The sequence below is a fragment of the Pelobates fuscus genome, chromosome 6 (genome assembly GCF_036172605.1).
Source record: "Pelobates fuscus isolate aPelFus1 chromosome 6, aPelFus1.pri, whole genome shotgun sequence".
Taxonomy (NCBI): Eukaryota; Metazoa; Chordata; class Amphibia; order Anura; family Pelobatidae; genus Pelobates; species Pelobates fuscus.
In genome coordinates, this window is record NC_086322.1 from 224,434,280 (window position 1) to 224,457,999 (window position 23,720).

At 41.2% G+C, this 23,720-nt stretch overlaps 1 protein-coding gene across 1 annotated transcript in view; it reads right to left on the reverse strand.

Annotated features, from left to right (window-relative positions):
* The window catches only part of LOC134565714 (17-beta-hydroxysteroid dehydrogenase 13-like), a 139,611-nt gene that overhangs the window by 25,103 nt on the left and 90,788 nt on the right, over positions 1-23,720 (reverse strand). The window contains exons 4-5 of the mRNA XM_063425356.1: positions 20,372-20,478; positions 14,757-14,894 (exon numbers count right to left, since the gene is read on the reverse strand). Of these exons, the coding sequence (XP_063281426.1) occupies positions 14,757-14,894; positions 20,372-20,478 (245 nt within the window). The remainder of the gene's footprint in view (positions 1-14,756; positions 14,895-20,371; positions 20,479-23,720) is intronic.

Consider the following 23,720-nt stretch of genomic DNA (forward strand, 5'->3'; position numbering starts at 1 on the left):
ACGTCTAGAAACTCCCATATCAAGACATTTACGTCCTTTTCACAACCACTCCTCGGAGGGAATACGCTTTACAGGGATTGTGTCAGGGTGGTAGTCCAGTGCCCGGGACCCAGACACAGTGTCCAGGTGGCGGCGCATGGACCGGGACCCAATATGCCTGATGTTAAGTGGGAGTCTTCAGCGTGGAGGTAGATTAGCAGGGTCTGGTGCAGGGTAACCGCACGCCCCCTGGTGTTGAGCACCAGCGCGTTTGTTCAGCCACATACCAAGACCCTGATTCAGCTTGTGCGGATAACAGGAACTAGGAGCAAGGAAATTAGCAGACCACCCAGGAGCTGAATTGGGAGGCTCTGCAGCAAGATTGTATCCAGTACTAGAAACAAGGCAAGACTAGAGATAGGCACCAAACATGAAAACAAGACAGAACTAGTAGAACCCAGAACCAGAGAAGGATAGTAAGCTAAACCCAGAACATATACACAAGACATGAGGAAAACATGAACATAACATGGGCATGACTAGACAGGACTATACATGGGCTGGGGATACAAACTAAAACAAGACAAGATAACATAGGTAAAACAAGAGGAGAAATAACTAAGTACTACATATGGAAATCATGGGGGTTTAGTCACACTATATGATCATACATTGCATAAGCCTGCCAACAACGCCAATGTACCCCATATCTGGCAGGCCCTACACTGCCTAATCTATGCTAAAACAACCACAGATTAAGAACACATATATATAGCACTTACCTGCAAGAAAGGACAGAAGCTTTGAGCCGCTGCCTGCAGGAACTCCAACACATAATGAAAGCTGGAAACATAAGGGTGTGGCAAATAAAACAAACATTTAAAGGAAACCTGGAGACTGGGAAATCCAGGGACGAACTATAGGAATGAACCCAGAAATCCCAGCATAAAGAAAACCAGACATAGAATAGAAAACCAAAAACCAAGAAATACTAAACAAGAAATGAAACAAGAGTACTGGATACCAGAAGCCAAGTCCAGACATCAGAACAGAGCAGAGCAGATCATGACAGATTGAACATATCCCTCAGCCCCCACGGAAAGGTGGTTGGGACATTAAACTTCGCCAGAGGGAGGCATATTGGATTTTTAAACTTCAAACATTATCACCAAACGGCCTTAACGAGGGGTTTTCATACACCCCCTTTATCTAATTAATAATCTGTATATAGTAACTTTATGGGTTTTTTATTGCTAATTGTGAGATCAATTATTATTTAATCATTTTTGAAGCTTTAATTTATCATTTTTTCTGTTAGTGTTTATTATTTAGGGATCATTTAGCTATATGCACATCTCCATTGATAATCCCCCTTATGCTGTATGAGTCACTGTTATATATTGGACCATTTCTAATATGGGTTTCTTTATTGGCTTCTATATTTTATCCCTACTATATTGTAGGGGTGGAAGATAGAGTGGACCATTTTTGAACATCATGGATACATTTATACATATACACACCTTGTACATATGTGATTAATTCTCCCTCTTGGCCAGATGTAAACCGTTTTTATACTTCATGAATTAACAGTGCACTTAGTTAGTGAATCTCCCCCTCACAGTACGATCGTGTATGGATAGGTTTCACATTTAGTGACATCCTAGCGATTCACTAGATATTATCAGTGTTGGAGAAGGGGGTTTCACGTATTCTGTCACCCTGTATTGACTCACTCGTTACTATCAGTGTATAAGGAGGGGTTTCAATCGAAGCTCACCGCCCCCTTCGTTTCCCCCTCCGTCCACGTGATTTGGCAATGACGTAGCTATCACGTGGGACGTATGTGAATGGAGTGGGCGGGTTTCTCCGTCCAGACTACCAATAGGCGAGAACGCTACATGGGAATCAGCTGTTCGGTATGTTTAATTACATACCGGCTATTTAAGGAGTGGGAGTTGCGATAGCGTTTTGTATTTGCCCCTGACGACGGCGTCTAGATACGCTGAAACGCGCGTCGGGCTTTTTTCTTAATTTTATTTTGATTTCTTTCACTATGCACTGGGGTTATGGGTGGTAGAACTTGGACTTCGATCTTTTATTTAATCTAGTAGTTTTGGTAGGCATTAGCATGAGGCTATTGCTGAGGTAACAGGAGTCAGTCTGGGCAGCATTTAGTTGTCAGCATGGAGCCTTAGATAGAGAGATAACCAGGTCTTTTGAGACTGTTCAATGTATATAGATGGAGTTTACTGCTTGCCTAATTATATGCACTAGGTTAATATTCACTCTTTTGGTTCCCATTTCGGGCTACCTGTGAAGATACTGCAGGCAACAGGGTTCCCTTTTGGGCAGCATTTGGCTGTCAGCGTGGAGCTTTAGACTGAGTAATAACCAGGTCTGTTTAGACTGTGTAGTGTATATAGATGGAGCTTACTGCTCGCTAAATACATGCACCAGGTCTATATCTACTCTTTAGTTTTCCGTTTGGGTTACCTGTGAAGTTACCTGCAGCTCTACCTCTGGCAGTCATACCTTACCTACTCTAGTATTAACTAGGTTGGAGTCTAAGTATTTTTCAGCTTTGGAATTAATAAAGTATTGACTTTTAACAACTTAGCAAACCTTTAAAGGGTTGTACTGCTTTTTCATGGGAGTTGTAGTTCAGCAACATCTGGTGGGCTAGTGTTTAGGGAAGCCTGGTCTAAGTGATGGGACCCATGAATCTAACTACATTGAGGGGGTGTCAGGGAACTCCTGGCACCATAAACACTACAGCGCGCAGAGTTGTTATGGTTCTTGAAGTGTTCCTTTAATTTATTTTCTATGCCTTGAAAACCAAAGTAAACATTGTCAAAAGAAAAGAAAAGGAATACAGGTAAATAAGCCAAGATTACAAGACCCGAAATTCTAAATCATGTTAAAGAACATAAGAATCAAATTAACAACACAAGGTAAAACCAGGATATTTGTACCATATACAGAAAAGCATTATTGGACTAACTAAAACCTATAATAGGCACTGAGTGACTGGAGTACATGACTTATGCATGAATAAATTTTAGAGCTATAGCAGTAAAAATATTAAACACAGTGTCCTGAGATACTGTATTAAATGCACATTTTTTGATTTTAACCAATTTTTATGTGTATGGATAGATCAGATCCACCCAGATATTAGAAAAGGGAATATCATCCAAAAATATGCCAAAGAGACCATGTGGATGCACAATTTGAAAACATTTGGGAACATGGGTCTTAATATTGATTTAGATATTATAGCATTTATGTGTTGATAATAAAGGAACACTATAGGGTCAGGAACACAAACGTATTCCTGACCCTATAGTGTTAAAACCACCATCTAGCTCCCCTGCCTTCTTTCTCCTTCTAACTATAGTAAAATCTTAACCTTATTCCAGTCTGCTGCTGCTGGCTCTGCCTCTGATCTGCCTGCTTGGCTGACATCATCAGAAGTGTTGATCAAAGTCAATAAGAATGCATTCCCAAAGGGATGCATTGGATTGGATAAGACTGTCAAAATGGCAGATCAGGGGCAGAGCCAGCACAAGCCAAATGTAGTCCTGACCAATCAGCATCTCCTCATAGAGATGTGTTAAAACAATGCATCTCTATGAGGAAAGTTCAGTGTCTCCATGGAGAGGGTGGAAACACTGAATGTCAGTGCTGCATAATGTGCACCACAGCCCCAGGAATCACCTCTAGTAGCCATCTGAGAAGTGATCAGTGGAGGTTTCCATAGGCTGTAATGTAAATACTGCATTTTCTCTGAAAAAAGTGTTTACAACTAAAAACCTTGGAGGGACTGATTACACTCACCAGACCGAATACAATAAGCTGTACTTGTTCTGGTGACTATAGGGTCCCAGTTTTTTTTTAATTGTTTCTCATTTTGTCGCTTGCCCACTTTTTACAAATCTGTTCCAATTATTTTGCTGTATGGTTCATGGTTTATGGTTACTTGTGTGTAATTTTTATATCTATATTTATTTATTCTACACCTTTATGGTCCTTTATATGCTTTTATGAGTATATTCTATAATAAGCCTATAAAATTGTTGATAACTGTGTAGGGACGTATATTAAAGATAATGTAGGATTTTTCATTAATTGTTTTGTCATCATATCATCATTTTTTTTTTTTTTTACATTTTCAATATAATTTTACTTTTTTATTCTTTACACATCTTTATTCCCTACATTTGTTTTTTTTATTAACGCATATATATATATATATATATATATATATATATATATATATATATATATATATATATATATATATATATATATATATAGTTGGAATAGACAACAATAGCGACATGATTTGTATTTTGGTTATTTATGCCTTCCACGTTTTACTTTTTCCAATATGTGTATACATTGCCCTCATAGTTAAAATCCTGAATATGATTGTCGGCGCTAAACTGCAAGGATTTTGGTCGCCTACATGAATCCTGGTGGCCATCTTATTGGTGGACCAATGTGAGTGGAGCTGCTTAAGGTGTTTTCTGGGTATTAGATGCATCTGTATCGGCGACTGGGCTACCCAACTCCCTACCATACAATTTGATTGTCCAGGAGGTGATTTTACCGCCGGACTTTGACAGCTTTTGGGGTGGCTACTCATGTGGCTCAATTAGGATGATAAGAGTAGGTGGTAAAGAAGAGCGGTAGATGGGAATCAGATTATTACAACATTTATATTTATCCTTACTCACTTTAATTATTTATTTAATAATTTTGATTAATTTTCTTTTAATTTACAGATCCAGCAAAATTGATTTGGGTGGTGGGTCACTCCTTTATTCAAAAGCCCAGAAGAGGATGGAGGAAATAAGTTGTGGTCTAATGTTGTAGAATGTGTAATATATTGTGTAATATATTTTATACTTTTTTGTTCCAAACATATGTTCAGTTATCCGGATATCATTATTCTACATGTAGGGGCAATAATGTAGGTAGCACGAAATTTTTACCGATTGTTTAATGCTTAAAACATATTTCTTTCACAGTTCAAGTTATGTTTGAAAATATTTGTCTTATTTGGTCTTTAATCGTGCCACGTCTGGCATGGCTGCACAGACGGGAGATGCATGTTAGTGAGTACCAGGAAGAAGCATAATTTGTCAATTTCTTGATTAAAGTTTTTGTTTAATGGCTGAGTTATTGCCTGATTTGGGGGAAGGCGATGAAGCTTTATTTTATGCTGAACCGATTTATCTTACTGCTATTGGTAGTGATACCTTTAACATTGGCTTACAGTCAATAACTGATAAGGCGGTGGTGTGGACTGCCAAAATAAAGGTTTAATTCCTTTTACGGCTGTGGGGTAAGGTTATTCTTTGTCAAGGGAGAACAGACTTATCTGGTGGGTTTGCTTTAACTTAACAAAAATAAAGCCAAAATGGAGACGCCATGTGTGAAAAACTAAGTACAGGACATATTGGTTTAGTTCTGATGTTTTTAATGACCCAGGCACAGGGAGCTCACCCTATAGAATGTTTATGTTTAGGGGCTTATAGTTGACTGGTAAAGCACAGTGCAAGGTGCTATATCTGTGTGCAAATCATTTATATAAGGGAGAATGCCGCAGTGTTTATTTGTTGTACAAAGTTCAATATACAGTTTTAACATCATCACATTTATTCATTTTTAAAATTTATGTTCATTATTTATTTTGTAATTTACACATTTTTAGTAGAGAAGAGACAAAATAATAAAACTACATTTATAATTGATGTTAAATGTTGTGGTGTGCCGTTTGCAGTCATGTTATTCTCTTTCAAGGAAGAATAGAATTATTTATCTAGTGAGTCTGCAGTAAGTTAAAGCAGTCAATCTATGTAGGTTAATGGCTAGGTGAGACGTGTATTATGCTAATTAAAGTTTATTTGATTTATGTTATGTATATTTTATTAAACTGCTAATAAATTCACTATGGCCTTGTGGCAAATGGTATTATATGGTGTTATGTGTGTGTGTGTTTGTTTATTTATTTAGTTAGTAAAGTAGGCACTGCATATGGCATAAAAGGATTAAAGGGAAACTATAGCTTCCTCCTTCCTTGCACCCCCGCCCGGCTCCCCCTCCCTTGGTCCAGAAGGGGTTATAAAACCCATTTGACACTTACCTCAGTCCAGCGCCGCTGGCTTGGGTCCGCCTTCGCTCCTTCCCTACCGACATCAGCAGGTGGGGGAGATCTAATGCGCATGCGCGGCAATGGCCGAGCTCGCATTAGGATTTCCCCATATGAAAGCATTATACAATGCTTTCCTATGGGGTTGCTTGGCCCCATTTACCATCCCTTTAAGAGGCAAACTGGAAACCTGCTTAGAGTTCTGTGGGATCTTTCCTAATCTTTCTCTAATCTGAATTATCTGCTTGTGGACTGGTTTATAAGGTCCAATATGCGCGACTTGTTTTTTTCTGACTGTGACATAAACTTTTTTCCAAAATAAGATTTGTATTGAAAAAAAATGCTGTGTTGATGTAGTCAGAAACCTTGCTTAAATGAAATGCAATCTAACATTTCAGAGCAAATGTAAAAAGCTGTGAAAGCTGCTGCAAGTCATCAAATGTCAGCTTGTTTATATTTCCACGAGAAATATTCAAAACATTCAAAACAAATCTGCACAACCATCTTGGACCATATTTGTTAAGACTTTTGTCTCTATGTAAAGTATATTTACAGTGGAAAAAAGCCATGTTAATAAATTGAAGGAAAACTTTGAGGAAGATAAACTCTTATTTATATTGAATTCTGAAGAACATTTTTAATTAATCTAGTAATGACAGAGAGACATTAAAACATTTTTTGGAAAACTGACAACCAAGCTGATTGTCAAGCAGTTTCTAAGTTGGTTAAAACGGATGATTCCTGGCAATCAAGCCCACCTCTTTAGGGGTAGGCATTATAATGAGAAAGTTTCACTTACTTGTTGTTAATTCACATATACATACCTGCCAACTCTGGCAGTCCGAGAATCTGAATACTAGTGGGAGGGGGGGGTGTGCCAGTGGAGTGATTGCGTCACTGGCTTTGCACAAAAGTAGCATACGACTTAGGGCGCAGTAGGTCTGTGGATCTCATCCATGCGATTAGACATGACTTGGCTGCTGGGCGGCGTTGTTTCAAGGTTTAACATTAATTTGGTCTGACATAGTATCTAGGTCCTGTTGGTGCACGTTGCCGAATGCTGGGGGAGTGGGGCGTAGTAGGCACAAGCTAAAAGTTTCAATGGGTAAATTTGTGCGTCGCCACACAATTGGAGGGGGACAAATCTAACCTCATGTGCAAGTACCTCTCGCTGATAGGGTTGGATATCTTTAATGCCGGCCTACATGCTGGTATCGCTGTCTGCAGGGGGAAGGGGAGGGGGAGCAGTTAGGTCGTCACAGCGGTAGCGGTAGTCCTGGCCAGCGCAGTTAAAAATGGAAGAAGGTGCCCTAGCGGCTTGGGGAGTCGCAGCCTGCTGAGAGCTAATGGCGGGGGCAGGCTGCTCCGGACTATTGGTTCATGTTGTTATTATTATTATAACGATAATGATATTTATATAGCGCCATCAAATTCCGCAGCGCTTTACAATGGGTGGACGAACAGACATGTAGTTGTAACCAGACAAGTTGGACACACAGGAACAGAGGGGTTGAGAGCCCTGCTCAATGAGCTTACATGCTAGAGGGAGTGGGGTAAAATGACACAAAAAGGTAAGGATAGTATTAGACTAGTGACAGTTGTAGAAGAGGAATCAGTCGGTAGCTATTAACAGTTTAATTGATACGCTTTTATGAAGAAGTGGGTTTTTAACGATTTTTTGAAGGAGTGGAGACTGGGTGAGCATCTAATGAAGGAGGGAAGCGAGTTCCACAGGAACGGTGCAGCCCTCAAGAAATCTTGAAGGCAAGCATCAGAGGTGGGGGTACGGAGAGAAGATAGACGTAAGTCTTCAGCAGATCGTAAGGGCCTAGACGGGACATACTTGTGTATAAGGGAGGAAAGATAGATGGGAGCAGCATTTGAAAGCAAGAACCAGAATTTTAAATTGAGCTCTATATTTTATAGGAAGCCAATGTAGGGACTGACAGAAGGGTGAGGCATGGGAGGTGCGGGTGGACAGGAAGATGAGCCTCGCCGCCACATTCATTATGGACTGGAAAGGCGCAAGTTGGGAGCACGTAAGACCACTGAGAAGCGGATTACAGTAGTCAAGGCGAGAAAGGACAGTGGAATGGACAAACACCTTACACATCTGGCGTTAAGTAGGGGCGGATGCGCGCAATATTTTTGAGATGACAGGATTTGGCGATAGATTGAACATGAGGCTTGAAGAAGAGGTCGGAGTAAAAGAGAACACCTAGGCAGCGAGCCTGCATGGTGGAGCTGATGGTAGCACTGTAGACTTGGAGGGAGACAGACACAGGGGTACAACACTTGAGGGAGGAAAGACCAGAATTTCAGTTTTGGTCGTTTACTTTAAGGAAGTGGGCAGCCATCCAGTTAGGAACAGCAGAGAGGCAGTCAGATACACTAGTCAAGAGGGACGGGGAGACATCAGGAGAGAATAGGTAGATTTGGAAGCCAAAGGAGCTAATGAGTTTACCAAGGGAGGCAGTAGAAATGGAGAACAGTAGGGGACCAAGGACTGAACCTTGAGGGACACCAACAGAGAGGAGTTGGGGAGAAGAAGCAGAGCCAGAGAAAAAAAAACACTGAAAGAGTGCTGGGAGAGGTAGGAGGAGCACCAGGAGAGAGCAATATCTTGTAGACCGATATTGCGGAGGATGACAAGAAGCTGTTGATGATCAACAGTGTCAAAAGCTGCAGACAGGTCAAAGAGAATTAGGATAGAGTAGTGACCACGAGATTTTGCAGCGAGTAGATCATTGGATACTTTGGTCAGTGCCGTTTCCACAGAGTGCTTAGCGTGGAAACCAGACTGAAGTGGGTCTAGCAGAGAGTTGGGCTCAAGGAAGTCTGTCAATCTCGCATACACAATTATTTAGAGGATCTTGGATGCAAAAGGCAGTAGTGAGATAGGACGATAGTTGGATGGGGAGTTAGGGTCAAGATTGGGCTTCTTTAGAATTGGGGTTACAGTTGCATGTTTGAAGGGCGATGGAAATATACCAGAGGAGAATTTTAGTGAGAGGTGGAGAAAGAGAAGATGTTGGATAGAGCTGTCTGTTGGTGACAGAGTTTAGATGCTAGCAATAAGTTAATATTAAAGCTGTGGCCATTGCCCTTACCCATATCAACGGGTTGCTGGGTTTTCTGGTCAGCAGTCAGGTTTCACTTACTTGTTGTTCATTCACATATTTATACAGTCCATATCTGCCAACTTTGGCAGTTCAAGAATCTGGATACCAGTGGGGGGGGGGGGGGTGCCAGTGTAGTGATTGCGTCACTGGCTCTGCACAAAAGTAGCGGGTTCACCACAGATCCTGGCATGAGAACCTGCTGCAATCACACACCAGGCTGCCTGCCAATCTTGCAATGCCAGCCCATTCAAGGCAGACCATGCAAGGAGGACTCTTTCATAGAAACATAGAATGTAACGGCAGATAAGAACCGTTCGGCCCATCTAGTCTGCCCAATTTTCTAAATTTTTTCATTAGTCCTTGGCCTTATCTTATAGCTAAGATAGCCTTATGCCTATTCCACACATGCTTAAACTCCTTCACTGTGTTAACCTCTACCATTTTAGCTGGAAGGCTATTCCATGCATCCACTACCCTCTCCGTAAAGTAATACTTCCTGATATTATTTTGAAACCTTTGCCCCTCTAATTTAAGACTATGTCCTCTTGTTGTGGTAGTTTTTCTACTTTTAAGGGGTTAAATATAGTCTCCTCCTTTACTGTGTTGATTCCCTTTATGTATTTGAATGTTTCTATCATATTCCCCCTGTCTCGTCTTTCCTTCAAGCTATACAAGTTAAGTTCCTTTAACCTTTCCTTGTAAGTTTTATCCTGCAATCCATGAACCAGTTTCAATGCTCTATGCAGGGTCCTAGTGCCCTGACCATCTAAAGATGTGATTGCGCTATGCTTGTTGCGATCAGTTCCCTTGGGGGTGATTTTCGGGTCCTGTCCTGCTGAAGTTAGGAATATCGGGAGGCCTGCAGTTTGTGCATGTATTGTTGATCACTCAGTACAACAAAATACAAAATATTAATGCTCACTTGAATGCTTTCATACTAGTTATCTACATTTAGGTTTTTCTTACATCGTTATAGGTAAATAGCTGCTGTACGCTGTTGCTAATATCAGACAGTAGCTTGTAGTGGCAATAAATTACCAGTATTATTGCTCAATTTTTGTAGCCTTTCGTTAATTATGTCTGGCGCTCAGGGGCGTATTAGCCGCGAGGCAAACAAGGCATTTGCCTTGGGCGGCATTTTCCAGGGGGCGGCAAAAAACGCCGCCCCCAAATGCCCAGGGCAAATGCCTTGTTAGCCTTGCGGCTAACTGGGCTGCCGGTCGGGCTGCTGGGCTGGTTGCTGGGCGGGCGGCTGGCGAGGGAGCTCTTCCTCTGAGCTGTCTGCTCAGCTCCCTCGCGCGCCGCACAGTGAGGCTGGGAGGCGGAGCCGGAATATGACGTCATCTTCCGGCTCCCAGCCTCACTCTGCGGCGCGCGAGGGAGCTGAGCAGACAGCTCAGAGGAAGAGCTCCCTCGCCAGCCGCATGCCCAGCAACCAGCCCAGCAGCCCCACTAGACCCCAGGGAGGTAAAGAAACCCCCCCCAGCATTCCCAAAGGTAAGGAGGCTGGGGGGGTAGATTAAATTAATTATATTATATATATATATTATATATATATATATATTATTATTATATATTATTATTATATATTATATATATATTATATTATTATATATATATTATTATATATTTATTATTATATATTATATATATATATATATTATTATATATATATATTATATTATATATAATATTATATATATTATATTATATATTATATATATTATTTATATATTATTTATTATTATATTATATATTTTATATTATATTATATATTATTATTATATTATAATATTATTATATTATATAATATTATATAATATTATATTAGATAATATTATTATTATTATATATTTATATATTACATTATATTATACATTACATTATATTATATTATATTATATATTATATTATATATCAGAGAGTGTGTGTGTCTGACAGAGAGTGTGTGTGTCTGACAGAGAGTGTGTGTGTCTGTTAGTGAGTGTGTATGTGTCTGCTAGTGAGTGTGTATGTGTCTGCTAGTGAGTGTGTGTGTGTGTGTCTGTTAGCTAGTGTATGCGTATCTGTCAGTGAATTTGTGTGTGTGTGTGTATTTAGAAGACGGGGGGGAGGGGAAGTGTTGGGTGGGGGCGTCGCGCGGGGGAGGGGGCGCCTGAGTTTTGTCCTGCCTAGGGCAGCACAAAACCAGGATACACCACTGCTGGCGCTACAGATACCAACCGCTGTCAGATTAGTGGCTTGCTGGAAATGAGTATTTACACTTTACCCTGTGTGGCCTGTAGCCACATGCAAGTAGCAAAGGACCAGTTTTTGTTTCGGTAGGCTTTTTCATATGTACCCCTCTGTCACGACTACTAATGTGATCCAACACGCAAAACTATGAATCATCTACATAGAATAGAAAAATAGACAGAACGTAAACCGGTCCTTAGAATGGCCGGATTAATTCGTTAAAAGACAGAGAATGGCCAAGGGAAAGCTGAGGTCAAGGAAGCCAGAAAAACACAAGATCGATAAGAAATCCAAGTCAGGGAAACCAGAGATCAGAATAGTCAGGAATAGCCAAAGTCAGAATACCGGGTGTGGCGAAACCGACCTCGCCACGTGTCCTTGGAGGGGGCTGCTTGCCCGCCTCTTGCCTTTAGACTATGGCCCCTGTTCTTTTTCCCTGCAGAAAGGCTGGTTTGTGCCTTTCTGCGGACTGTTAAAGCCATGCTACCCCAGATAGCTATGCCATGGAGCCCAGCCGTATACTGAAAGACTGTATGAAAGACTTTGGCTACATGGCGATTGAACTGTATGTATGTGATCTGAGCGCCATCCGGTAATAATGTGCGCTCAGATCTAAGCTATCTGGGGATAGGTAGAATGTCTGTATTTTATGTAATAAATGTAACCTTGTGTATTTTATTTTATTTTTATGTCTTTGATTGTCCTTTGTCTGCCATGTGGCTAATGGAGTTTCGCCTCTGTCCTTGGAGATAATTGGATTACTTCTCAATTATCTCCAGGATAGAAGACTCTGTGGAACTGGTTTTGGGCATAAAAGCCATGCTTCATTTGGTCACAAAGGACTTAGATCTATCTTTGGAACCAATGGACCAATTTGGATGTTTTTGACATATGTTTGTATTTGGAGTATGCTGCTTATGAAAATGTATGTTTTATGTTTGTGACATGTATATTTTAAAAGTTATAAATATTGTTTAAAAACTGTATTCCTCTGCCTGTGATAATGAGATTACCCATTGTGTTCAGTAATCATCAGGCAGAGGGGAGGATTTTGTGTGGGAGTGTCTGTGTGTATTGTACGGATTGATTGGTTGTTCTGTAATACCCTGTGGGTTGTACTGTGGTTGTGGATTGGGAATAAAAGAGAATGTATGTGCCAGGACAGTCAGATTCTGCTTAACCCTCAAAACGAAGTGTCGTCTCGTTATTGGGGGAATTGGATTGTATGCTGACTGCCAGGAGTGTAACCCTTTCATATGGTTTTCCTGTTCGGCTGCTTCCTGTGTTCGTGTGTCTCTTGTTCGGGGTGAATTCGTGCAGTTTGCAGTTCGGGAGATTGGTGATTGCAGTAGCTGCTTGTCTATCTGGAAAGGGATTATCGCCTAAACGTTTTTTAACCTCTGGTGAGCAAAACGGTCCGTTACAATTGGTGGCAGTGGTGGGATCCGACCTTACAGCCGAAAAGCAGTGTTCGTGTAAATTTAAACTGCCGAACAGGAAAAGGGAATGGCAATTAGAATACGACGGAAGAACCGAACCCAGAAGTGAATGGATACAGATTATTCTACATTAAAGCAGTGGGATCATTTCCACAGCCCAGAAGGACAGCTACAGGGCAACACCATTCCTTGGATTACAAATTGAGGGCAACGTTAGTACCCGTACCCTATCTACAAAAGGAACCAACTTCAGCAGAGCAAGCATGGCGTCTGACTACACTCAGGAGGAGTTTGACAGAGAGGTTAATGAGGTCCTGTCTGTCTATGGACCCAACCCCCCCGGAGAGAGCCGTGCAGCTCGCCAGGAAACTAGTAGGAGAGTTCCTGCTTAACCCTCAAAGTGAAGTGTCGTCTCATTCTTGGGGGGAATTTGATTGTATGCCGATTGCCAGGAGTGTAATCTGTTCGTATGGCTTTTCCTGTTCGGCTGCTTCCAGTGTTCGTGTGTCTCTTGTTCGGAAGTTGGTGAATTCGTGCAGTTGAAGGGGATTATCGCCTAAACGTTTTTTAACCTCTGGTGAGCAAAACGGTCCGTTACACCGGGAATATCAATAACAAGGACAAGAAAACGCACTCTCGGGAACCAGGTACAGAAACCATGACAGAGCAATGAACTAAGGAAATTCAGGGGTTTAAATATCCCTCCTTGGGCTGTGATTGGTCAGTGCTTGGCCTCTGACCCCAGAACGTGCTTGTGCATCAACGTTGTGAGGTGGAGCTACTAATGGCCACGACCTTGTGGTTGGCGCCATTTTGGATCACGCGTGTGAAGGGGACGGACGCCCCAGTGGGTTGGCTCCCAGCTTGCTGTTGAACAGGTAAGCTCCTCAACCTGTCAGTGTGGTCGCACCAATCGGGTGCGCCCACGTGCAGCCGCGAGCCGGGGGACGTGACACCCCCATGTTGAATGTTTAATATTTTTTAAATGTTTAATTAATTGGTCTGGTTTTCATATAGTGTTTTATGAAATCATCTATTTGAGTTAAATTTTATTAGAGTTTATTAAAAATTATGTTTTACTGATAGGTACTCAAACCACTTTTTTGTTCTCTAACATTCTCAAATAATTCCTCTCTCTTTCTATATTCTTCTCATTCTTTTAAGTGGGCTTTGTGTACATAGAGAAAGTGCTATGTCCCGAAGTATATGTACCTTTATGGCTTTATTTCTCTATTAACCCCTTAAGGACCAAACTTCTGGAATAAAAGGGAATCATGACATGTCACACATGTCATGTGTCCTTAAGGGGTTAAATACCTTGTTAGCACACTTTGCACCAGCATTAACCACTTGCATCTGAGTTTTTGTTTGCACTCATTGTAACACATTCACATTGTCTAAAGCAAACAGTGTGCTAACTATTTGGCAGCAGCGGGTAAATACCTATTAACTTTTCGATACAGCAGTCACCTACTCCCACTTATTTTTTATGCCTGCTTTTAAACACTAATGGCTTCCTATATTGATTTATATTCTATTTCTCACATTATGATCATTGGTTTTGCTCATCAATAACAGTTAATTAATTAAAAATTAACAATAAGAAATCCAAACAATGTATATATGAAAGAAAGAAGTTGTGTCAATAAATCATGCTCAATATTGGAATTGTACAAATATACCTGGCAAATAGGTCATAGAAAATGTTCCCTAGAGATAGAAATTTGTTTTTTTTAAATTTTAATCTAAAAATGGCTGAAATAAAAATTCTGAACAGTGTTCGAGAATTTGTGTACTCAATTTTCATTTCCCATTTCTTACCTTGTGCTTGGGTTTTGAACAAATCCAGTATTTACAAACACGGGACACAAGCAAGTGGTTTTAATGCCATGATACCCCAGAGCATGAAGTTCTTCTGTTAGGGCTGTATGAAAACCAACTGCCCCAAACTTGGTGGCACTGCAATGCAATAAAACAAATATATATAATATTATCAGTAGATAATTGAGATTATTTATGTAATTAAGTAAACTAATTAAGCAGGGCCCTCCACCCCCTTTGTTCCTGTACGTCCAGTTGTCTGGTTACAATTACATGTCTGTTAGTCCACCCATTCTACAGCGCTACGGAATCTGATGGCGCTATATAAATAATAATAATAATAATTAAGTGAGAACCATCAAAATTTTTGAGTGAAATAGTAAAATGGAAAGTCTTTGTTTTTTTTCTCCCTTATTTGGTGGAATTGTCCAAAAAATATGCAAGTGACCACGTTTTAGCTAATATAATCATTTGAAGTTTAATAATGAGATTTTAATACAACTTTACAGTGAAAGTGTGCTAAAAGAACAAAATGTGTATATGCTATAGATATTCACAGCCTCGGACATTGTGTAGATTGGGAAGCTGTAATCTTTATTGATGGAATAGCGTATACCCATTTGAGTACCAACCTCTTGATGTAGAAAAGGACTCAGGATTTTTTTGATGGCATCAGATAGAAAAATAAAACAATTACAATGTTTCTTCACCTCAACAATCATGTTGACCACAAATGCTACTAAACCTTGGCATTTGAAAAGGCGGTTGTTTGGTGCAGAGAAAACTTTGGTTCCAACTACAGTAGAAGTATATTAAACCTCTATTTCTTCCTTACCATGGCACTTTTTTATGCCCAGTCACATAACCTCTTATCACTCCTCACTGAAACTTAGGAGACTAGATGGTAAACAATGTACTTTTACATTTGATCCTACAAAATTAAAGCACCACTATAGTGCAAGGAAAACAAACTGTCAGTGAGACAGCAACTAGAGGCTGGATTAACCCTCAGTCAAACAAAGCCGTTTCTCTGAAACTGCTATGTTTTCAGCTGCAGGGTTAAAACTAGAGGGACCTGGCACCCAGACCACTTCATTGAGCTGAAATGGTCTGGGTGCCTATATGACATGTGTGACATGTCATGATTCCCTTTTATTCCAGAAGGTTGGTCCTTAAGGGGTTAAGTCAATTCTTACATAACACACTGTTTTTACAGAGCATGTGGGATCTTCCCTAGCATGCTGTGAGTTTAGGCTCATACAAACCTGGCCATAATAAAAAAGCATCCTCGAGACAGGGACAGGCTGTTATTCCATTACCTTCCTAGACCACTTCACTTTCAATTGACATTATTTCCCAAAATGCTTAAGCTTCCTGAACCATTAACCTTCACTTACACAATTTGAAAAAGAGTAAAAAGGTTCTGAAAAGGTGTCACTATTATATATTCCAAATTTTAATTAAAGAAACACTGCAAACACCCGTAGAACTTAAGCTTGTTGAAGTGCTTTATGTATGAAGAGTGGGTCTTCATTTTACTAAAAGTGCAGATTCCAATAGAAATTGCCACTTTAATAAATGAACCTTGTTACACACCCTGGCTGTCAATCATGAAACTGTTCCTGTTACTTCCCAGTTTGTTTAACTCAGTGGAGCTTAACTCAAAAGGCAGGAATTGTCCACAGCACCTGCCTTACAAAGACTTATCTGTGCTGCATTGGGAAGTCTATGATTGGACAACCACAGAATGTCTGGGCGGAGTTAGAAGGGGAGGGCAGATATCTTAATAAGGTGGTCTCGTGGAAAATTGTTAAGATCACCATTATTCCCTCCTGAATTGGATATTTGGGAAATAGCTCAGCTCATAATATGCTCCTGATTAAATAATTCACTACATCTTCAAAGCTACACAGGGCACTGGAATATGCACTCTTTCATATCACTGATGTCAAATGAGTTTGAGTAAAGCTATAAATGAATTAACAGGGCAGTTAAAGGAACATGCCAAACTTGTAAAACACTTCAGCAGAGTGCCCTCTCTTTCACACTTTATTAAAGTGCTGATTTCAAGAAAAATGTGGCACTTAAAAAATTTGAAAAGCAGCTATCTCCCAGCTGTCTGATTGACAGTGCTCTTCTGGATTGCTTTGCGCTCCAGTACTAGAGACACATTGCCGGTAAAGCACCATAATTACCTTTAGGAGATACACTATTTGAAAATGGTATAACCCCAAAGTTGGAACATCTGTGACTTGTGCTTCTACCTCCTGGTTTTCATTACTCTAGATGGGTGACAGTAGGGTGGCAGTAGATAAGCTGAGAGCATCGAATGGCAAGGGTATGTGCCATTTTTCTCAGTGGGTGCCAACTGGCAAAACTACTGAATTTCATCCTAACAGAATGAGTACAGTTTGTCTATTTGTGTTAGGACGCAATTCGGTACTTTTTGTTCAGATCGGAATTTCATTCGAATGAATAAAATACTAATCCTATTCGTGCCGTGGCTGCATCTTGCAGCCGCTTACTAGATAGCTCCCTAACTCCCACGGTATTACGGAGCTATCTACTGAAATTGGTCTTTCAGCTAAATTTACTAATGCTAAGTAAAAACTACTTAGTATTAGTAAATAAGGGAGATTAACATTGGGCGGCACTTTGCAGGGGGCGGCTTTTTTTGCTTGCCTTGCGTCCTGGGGAGGTGGTGGGTGGCGGGCAGCGGGCAGTGAGGGAGCATACTCACCTGAGCACTTCCTGCTCAGCTCCCTCCGCACCGCTTAATGAAGCCGGGAACCGGAATATGACGTCACTCCGGCTCCCTGCATCACTAAGCGGCGCGCGAGGGAGCTGAGCAGGAAGATTAAAGCTCCCTCGCCGCCTACTCTGCCTGTGCGCCCCTTGCCTGCCCAACCAGCAGCACCACTGGACAAGTAAGCAATGGTAAGCAGGGAGGCTGGGTGGATTTAAAATAAAATAAAAATAATAATTTGTAAGTTTTGGGAGAAATGTGTATTTGTCTGTAAGTGTGTGTGTGTGTGTGTCTGTAAGTGTGTATGTCTGTAAGTGAATGTGTGTGTGTCTGTAAGTGTGTATGTCTGTAAGTGAATGTGTGCGTGTCTGTAAGTGTGTCTGTAAGTGAATGCGTGCGTCTGTCAGTGTGTGTCCAAGTAATAGTGTGTGTGTGTATGTCATTGTTTATCAGTTTATATGAGAGTGTGTGTCTGTCAATGAGTGTATGCGTCTATCAGTGAGTGTGCGTTTGTCAGTGAGTGAGCGTCTGTCAAAGTGCGGCCTTGACAGGAAGGGGTGGGGAAAATTTAAATTTGGTGGGTGGAGGGGGGGAGGGGGTGTCCGAGCACCGTCCTGCCTAGGGCAGGCCAAATCCTAAATACACCATTGCTTCTCCCCTATACAGGGAATAAGCCTGTGGCTGCTCACTGTTGTAAAAAAAGAAAAGACCCCCCCCCCTTCCAATAAAGTGCACCATGGTGCCACGGTGGGGCACCTATTAAAATAACTAGCGGGAGAACATAGTATCCCCCAGCCCTGTGAGTGGGGTCTATTCAACTAAACGGAGTCCCCCTTGGCTCCCACCCATGAGCAGCGCGTAGGGGGCCTAAATGACAATAGGGGAGGACCTATTGTACCCATGGGGATGGAATTGTTCCTTTAAAAAGAAAAGTACCCCCCCCCCCCCCGTCCTCCTTACTCCTCTTTCTCCCTCCTCTAGTTTCTATTTTTTCCAAAACAAAGGGCATTCATGGTACTATGATTTTACCTATTTGTGCACTCTGTTCTTTAGTGGCTTTACTGTTCTGTGCTATTTGCATTTGTTGTATTAAAAAAACACTCCACATATGACAACAAAGCAGTATAATGGAAAAAGACGAACCGCTGAAAAGGCTATTAGAAATAAGATTCAAATTAAAGTTTGAAGTGGATGAGAAAAAACCCTGACAAAAACTGTGTGAGCACCAACGAATACTTCTGTGTCTCACTTTGTGTGCCAATATTAATTGTTACACATTTACAAGAGTGTGCAAAGATGCTAACAACTATTTGCAGAGTTTTGTCTCTTTCTGACAGACTTGTCACTCATGTTATACAAAAAAGATATTCCAGCATCACAAAAATAGTTACATAGTTACATAGTTACATAGCTGAAAAGAGACTTGCGTCCATCAAGTTCAGCCTTCCTCACATATGTTTTTGCTGTTGATCCAAAAGAAGGCAAAAAACCCAGTCTGAAGCGCTTCCAATTTTGCAACAAACTAGGAAAAAATTCCTTCTTGACCCCAAAATAGCAGTCAGATGTCTCCTTGGATCAAGCAGCTATTAGCCCATTAATTAGAAATTGTATCCCTGTATGTTATGTTTTTGCAAGTATTTATCCAATTGCAATTTAAACATCTGTATAGACTCTGACAAAACCACCTCTTCTGGCAATGAATCCCATATCCTTATTGCTCTTACTGTAAAAAAAAAAACCTTTTCTTTACCTTAGATGAAATCTCCTTTCTTCAAGCCTAAATGTGTGACCTTGTGTCCTATGTATAGCCCTGTTTATGAATAGATTTCCAGATAATGGTTTGTACTGGCCCCGAATATATTTGTATAATGTTATCATATCCCCTCTATGGCGCCGTTTTTCCAAACTGAAGAGATTTACATTTTTTAACCTTTCTTCATAACTAAAATGCTCCATTCCTTTTATCAATTTTGTAGCTCGTCTCTGCACTTTTTCTAGTGCCATGATATCCTTCTTTAGAACAGGTGCCCAAAATTGCACAGCATATTCAAGGTGTGGTCTTACCAGCGATTTATAAAGAGGCAAAATTATATTTTCATCTCGAGAATTTATGCCCCTATTTATACATGACAAAACCTTACTGGCCTTAGCAACGGCAGATTGACATTGCATATTGCTACCTAATTTGTTGTCTATAACAATTCCCAAATCCTTCTCGTGTGTGGTTATCCCTAGTTCACTACCATTTAGGGTGTAAATTGCTTGTGCATTTTTAACCCCGAAGTGCATAACTTTGCATTTTTCTACGTTAAATTTCATCTGCCATTTTAGTGCCCAGTCCCCCAATCTATCCAAATCCCTCTGCAGCAAGGCAATATCCTGCTCACATTTTATTACTTTACAAAGTTTTGTGTCATCTGCAAACACTGATACATGGCTTTCAATGCCCATTTCAAGATCATTTATAAATATGTTAAATAGAAGCGGTCCCAAAACAGAACCCTGAGGGACACCACTTACCACTTTTGTCCAGCTTGAAAATTTACCATTTATGACAACTCGCTGTACTCTATCCTTAAGCCAATGTTCTACCCAAGAACAAGAATATTCATCTAGACCAATTTATTTTAGTTTGAAGACTAACCTATTGTGAGGAACCGTATCAAATGCCTTGGCAAAATCCAAGTAGATCACATCCACTGCAACACCCTGATCTATATTTCTACTTACTTCTTCGTAGAATGCAATTAGGTTAGTTTGACATGACCTATGTTTCATAAAACCATGCTGATTATTGCTAATAACAATGTTCTTCCCAATGAATTCCTGAATATTATCCCTTAATAGCCGTTCAAATAATTTCACTTACCAATAATCCACTAGGTAACATATGCCAACGTGGCCCGCTACGGAAGCCACTGTAACGATGTGCCCTCGATTTTTCTTCATCATTGCAGGCAGGAAACATTTTGTGGTCTTACATTTAAAAGAAAAATAATATGTTGCACAATTAACCATGCACAATACCACTCTAAAATACGTCCAGATATAATCTTTCAACTCTTTCTCACTGGCATCCTCCTCCTCTTTCTTCAACTCCTTGTGCTTCACCTACCAAGAGTATTGTCCTACCCCAACAATAGAAGCATTGTTTAATTTTGCCTCTTCTCTGTATGCGTTCTCTGCGCTGACTGCCAGATGCAGAGGGCAGAGCAAACAACAATGATTGAGAGGGAGCTAAGAAGGAAGAACTCATTTGCCCAATAAAGACATGTGGATTTCAAAAATGTATTTGAATGTTATTTTCACACCTCACAGATACATATTTGTTAAATATATAAGATGTCAACATAATATTAAAGGGACACTATAGTCACCAAAACAACTTTACCTTAATGAAGCAGTTTTGGTGTATAGCTTATGCCCTTCCCTGTTAAGGAAAGGAAAAGCTACAACTAAAACAAAGTATTTGACTTGTGCTACCTATAACACTCAATTGCCAGATAAATATAAAAATAAGCCCTGTAGCACAATTGCCAACGATATAGATGAGTTAACCCAAAAAGCTGAAAACTTTGTTTGTGAATTGACTTCAGGAGAGTCTGAAGCAGACCTTTGCAGACCTAAATTCTATAAAAAGGAAAATACAACCTCTATGAAATTTAGCTTATTGAAGCAGTTTTGGTGTATAGATCATTCCCCTGCAGTCTGACTGCTCAATTATCTGCCATTTAGAAATTAAATCAATTTGTCACTTAATCACTTATGCAAGCCAAGGCACACCTCCCTGTATGTGACTTGCACAACCTTCCTAAACACTTCCTGTAAAGAGTCTTCTAATGCTTATACTTCCTTTATTGCAAATTCTGTTTCATTTAAAATTTCTGCTCTGTTAATAGCTTGCTAGATCCTGCATGAGCCTCCTGTATGTAATTGTAGATTATGCTAACGTAGTGTACCTATAATCTTAATTTTAATAATGACAGGAGGCGAGTATTTTGCATAACTTTCTTTACTTATGCCTCCAGCAGCACAAGACAATCAATCAAAACTTTTAACAAATCATAGGCCAACATAGCCTGTATATAAGTCCTTGATGGGCGTGTCTATTCCTCTTTCTTTGATGTGTTAAATCCTGTAATGTCAGGGATATGATGACATTTCTAAACTTGAACACTGTTAACTTGAACGACCGTAACTTGGATCGAAGCTTGAAGGGGTCCTTTTAATCCGACTCCCGAATCATTTTATGCTGAAAAAAACAGAAATAGGTGAAAGGTGGTGGAAATTAACTATTGTCCAGGGAACACTGGTAAGACTAGTGGATGGTCTTGCGACAGTGCTAGTAGGTCTGGGAACCATGCTTGGCTCTTCCACAATGGTCCGATCAGTATCAGCGATGTCCTTGATCCGCGTAGGTGATGGAGGACTCTTGCCATCATTGAGAATGGCAGGAATGCGTACGCACCTTTCGGTGGTCATTGTTGTAAGAATGCATCCACCGCTTCGCTCTGTGGGTCCGGGAGCCAACTGTAGTACCTCGGTAGTTGTGTGTTCGTCCGTGATGTGAAGAGGTCTATGTGTAGGGCACCTCTTAGCGTTCTCACCCTGTGGAAGATGGCGGTGTCTAGGCACCAATCGCTGCTGTCTCTCCAGTGTCGAGAGAACCAGTCCGCCGTGAGGTTGTTGACTCGAGATATATAGATATTTTGCCCTGATCGTGATGTTGCGGGGAAGGCAAAACCGATAGATGTCCCTCGTCGCTTCTGTTAGGGCTCGCGCCCAAATGGTTTATGTACTGGACTGCTGATATGTTGTCCATGCGTAAGAGTATGCAGCAGTTGGACATGTGCTTGGCCAGACTGCGTATCGCAAAGGAGCCTGCTATCAACTCCAGGCAATTGATGTGTAGGAGTTTTTCTTCCTCTGACCATGGGCCTCCGGTGGATGCCTGCCTGCAGTGGGCTCCCCAGCCCCATAGGCTGGCGTCCGACTCCAGAACAAAGTCTGTTTTTTGTCCAAATATGGCTCTGCCGTTCCAGTCCTCCATGTGGGGGAGCCACCACTGGAGTTCTGTCCGCACTTCTGCTGACACTGGAATCCCGTGGTCATATGTACGCCCCTGTCTCAAGTGGTGGGCCTTCGCTCGTTGCATGGGCCGATAATGGAGTGGTCCCGGGAAGATCGCTTGTATGGAAGATGATAATAGGCCTACCATTCTGTCCAGAAGGCGGAGTGGTATTGAGTCTTTTCGGAGTACCCGGCATATCTCTTTCCGTATTGTCACAATTTTTGTCATGAGCAGTCGCAGGGTGCACGTTCTCGAGTCTATTTCGGATCCCAGAAATTGTACCACCCTGGCTGGATGGAGCGAGGATTTTTCTCTGTTTACGATGATTCCAGCAATTTCGTTTGAGATCGAAGTCTGGATGCAGTCTCGCAGAATATCAGAATGTCGTCCAGATATATTAGGCAACGGATGCCCTTCCCCCTCAGGTATGCCATTACCAGCTTCATGAGCTTTGTAAAGCATCATGGTGCTGAGCTATGGGAGATAAGTAAATTTGCAAGTAAGGCTTTTCCAGGTGCAACGGAGGAAAGGTCGGCTGACGTGGGCAATCGGTACCGATAGATAGGCGTCTTTTAAGTCTAGCCATGTGAACCAGTCGTGTTTTAGTAATAGGTCTCTGAGGAGGTGGATTCCTTCCATTTTGAAATGCCAGTAGGTAACGAATCCGTTCAGTTGTCGTAGGTTGATGACCGGTCTGTAGTCTCCCGTTTTCTTTTGGACCACGAAGATGTTGCTGAAGAAGCAACTTTGTCGAACAGGGCCTGGATCTCATTGTCTATGAGTTCGGTGTGCAATGCTGACGCTCTTATTGGTGGTGGACGACTGTTCTGCACCGGGGTGTCTGAAAACTCGATCTCGTAGCCCGCTACCGAATGTAGGATCCAGTTGTCCGAGGATATCTTTCCCCATTCCTGTGAAAAGAGAGACAGTCTGCCTACAGTCATATGAGAGTATAAAAACGTTGTGTTGGGAGTGTTCACCTGCATTGAAGCGTCCGCGGGTCCGCACCCGCGGACGCTTCAATGCAGGTGAGCACTCCCAACACAACGTTTTTATACTCTCATATGACTGTAGGCAGACTGTCTCTCTTTTCACAGGAATGGGGAAAGATATCCTCGGAGTCACGTACCTCTGGAACGGAATGACC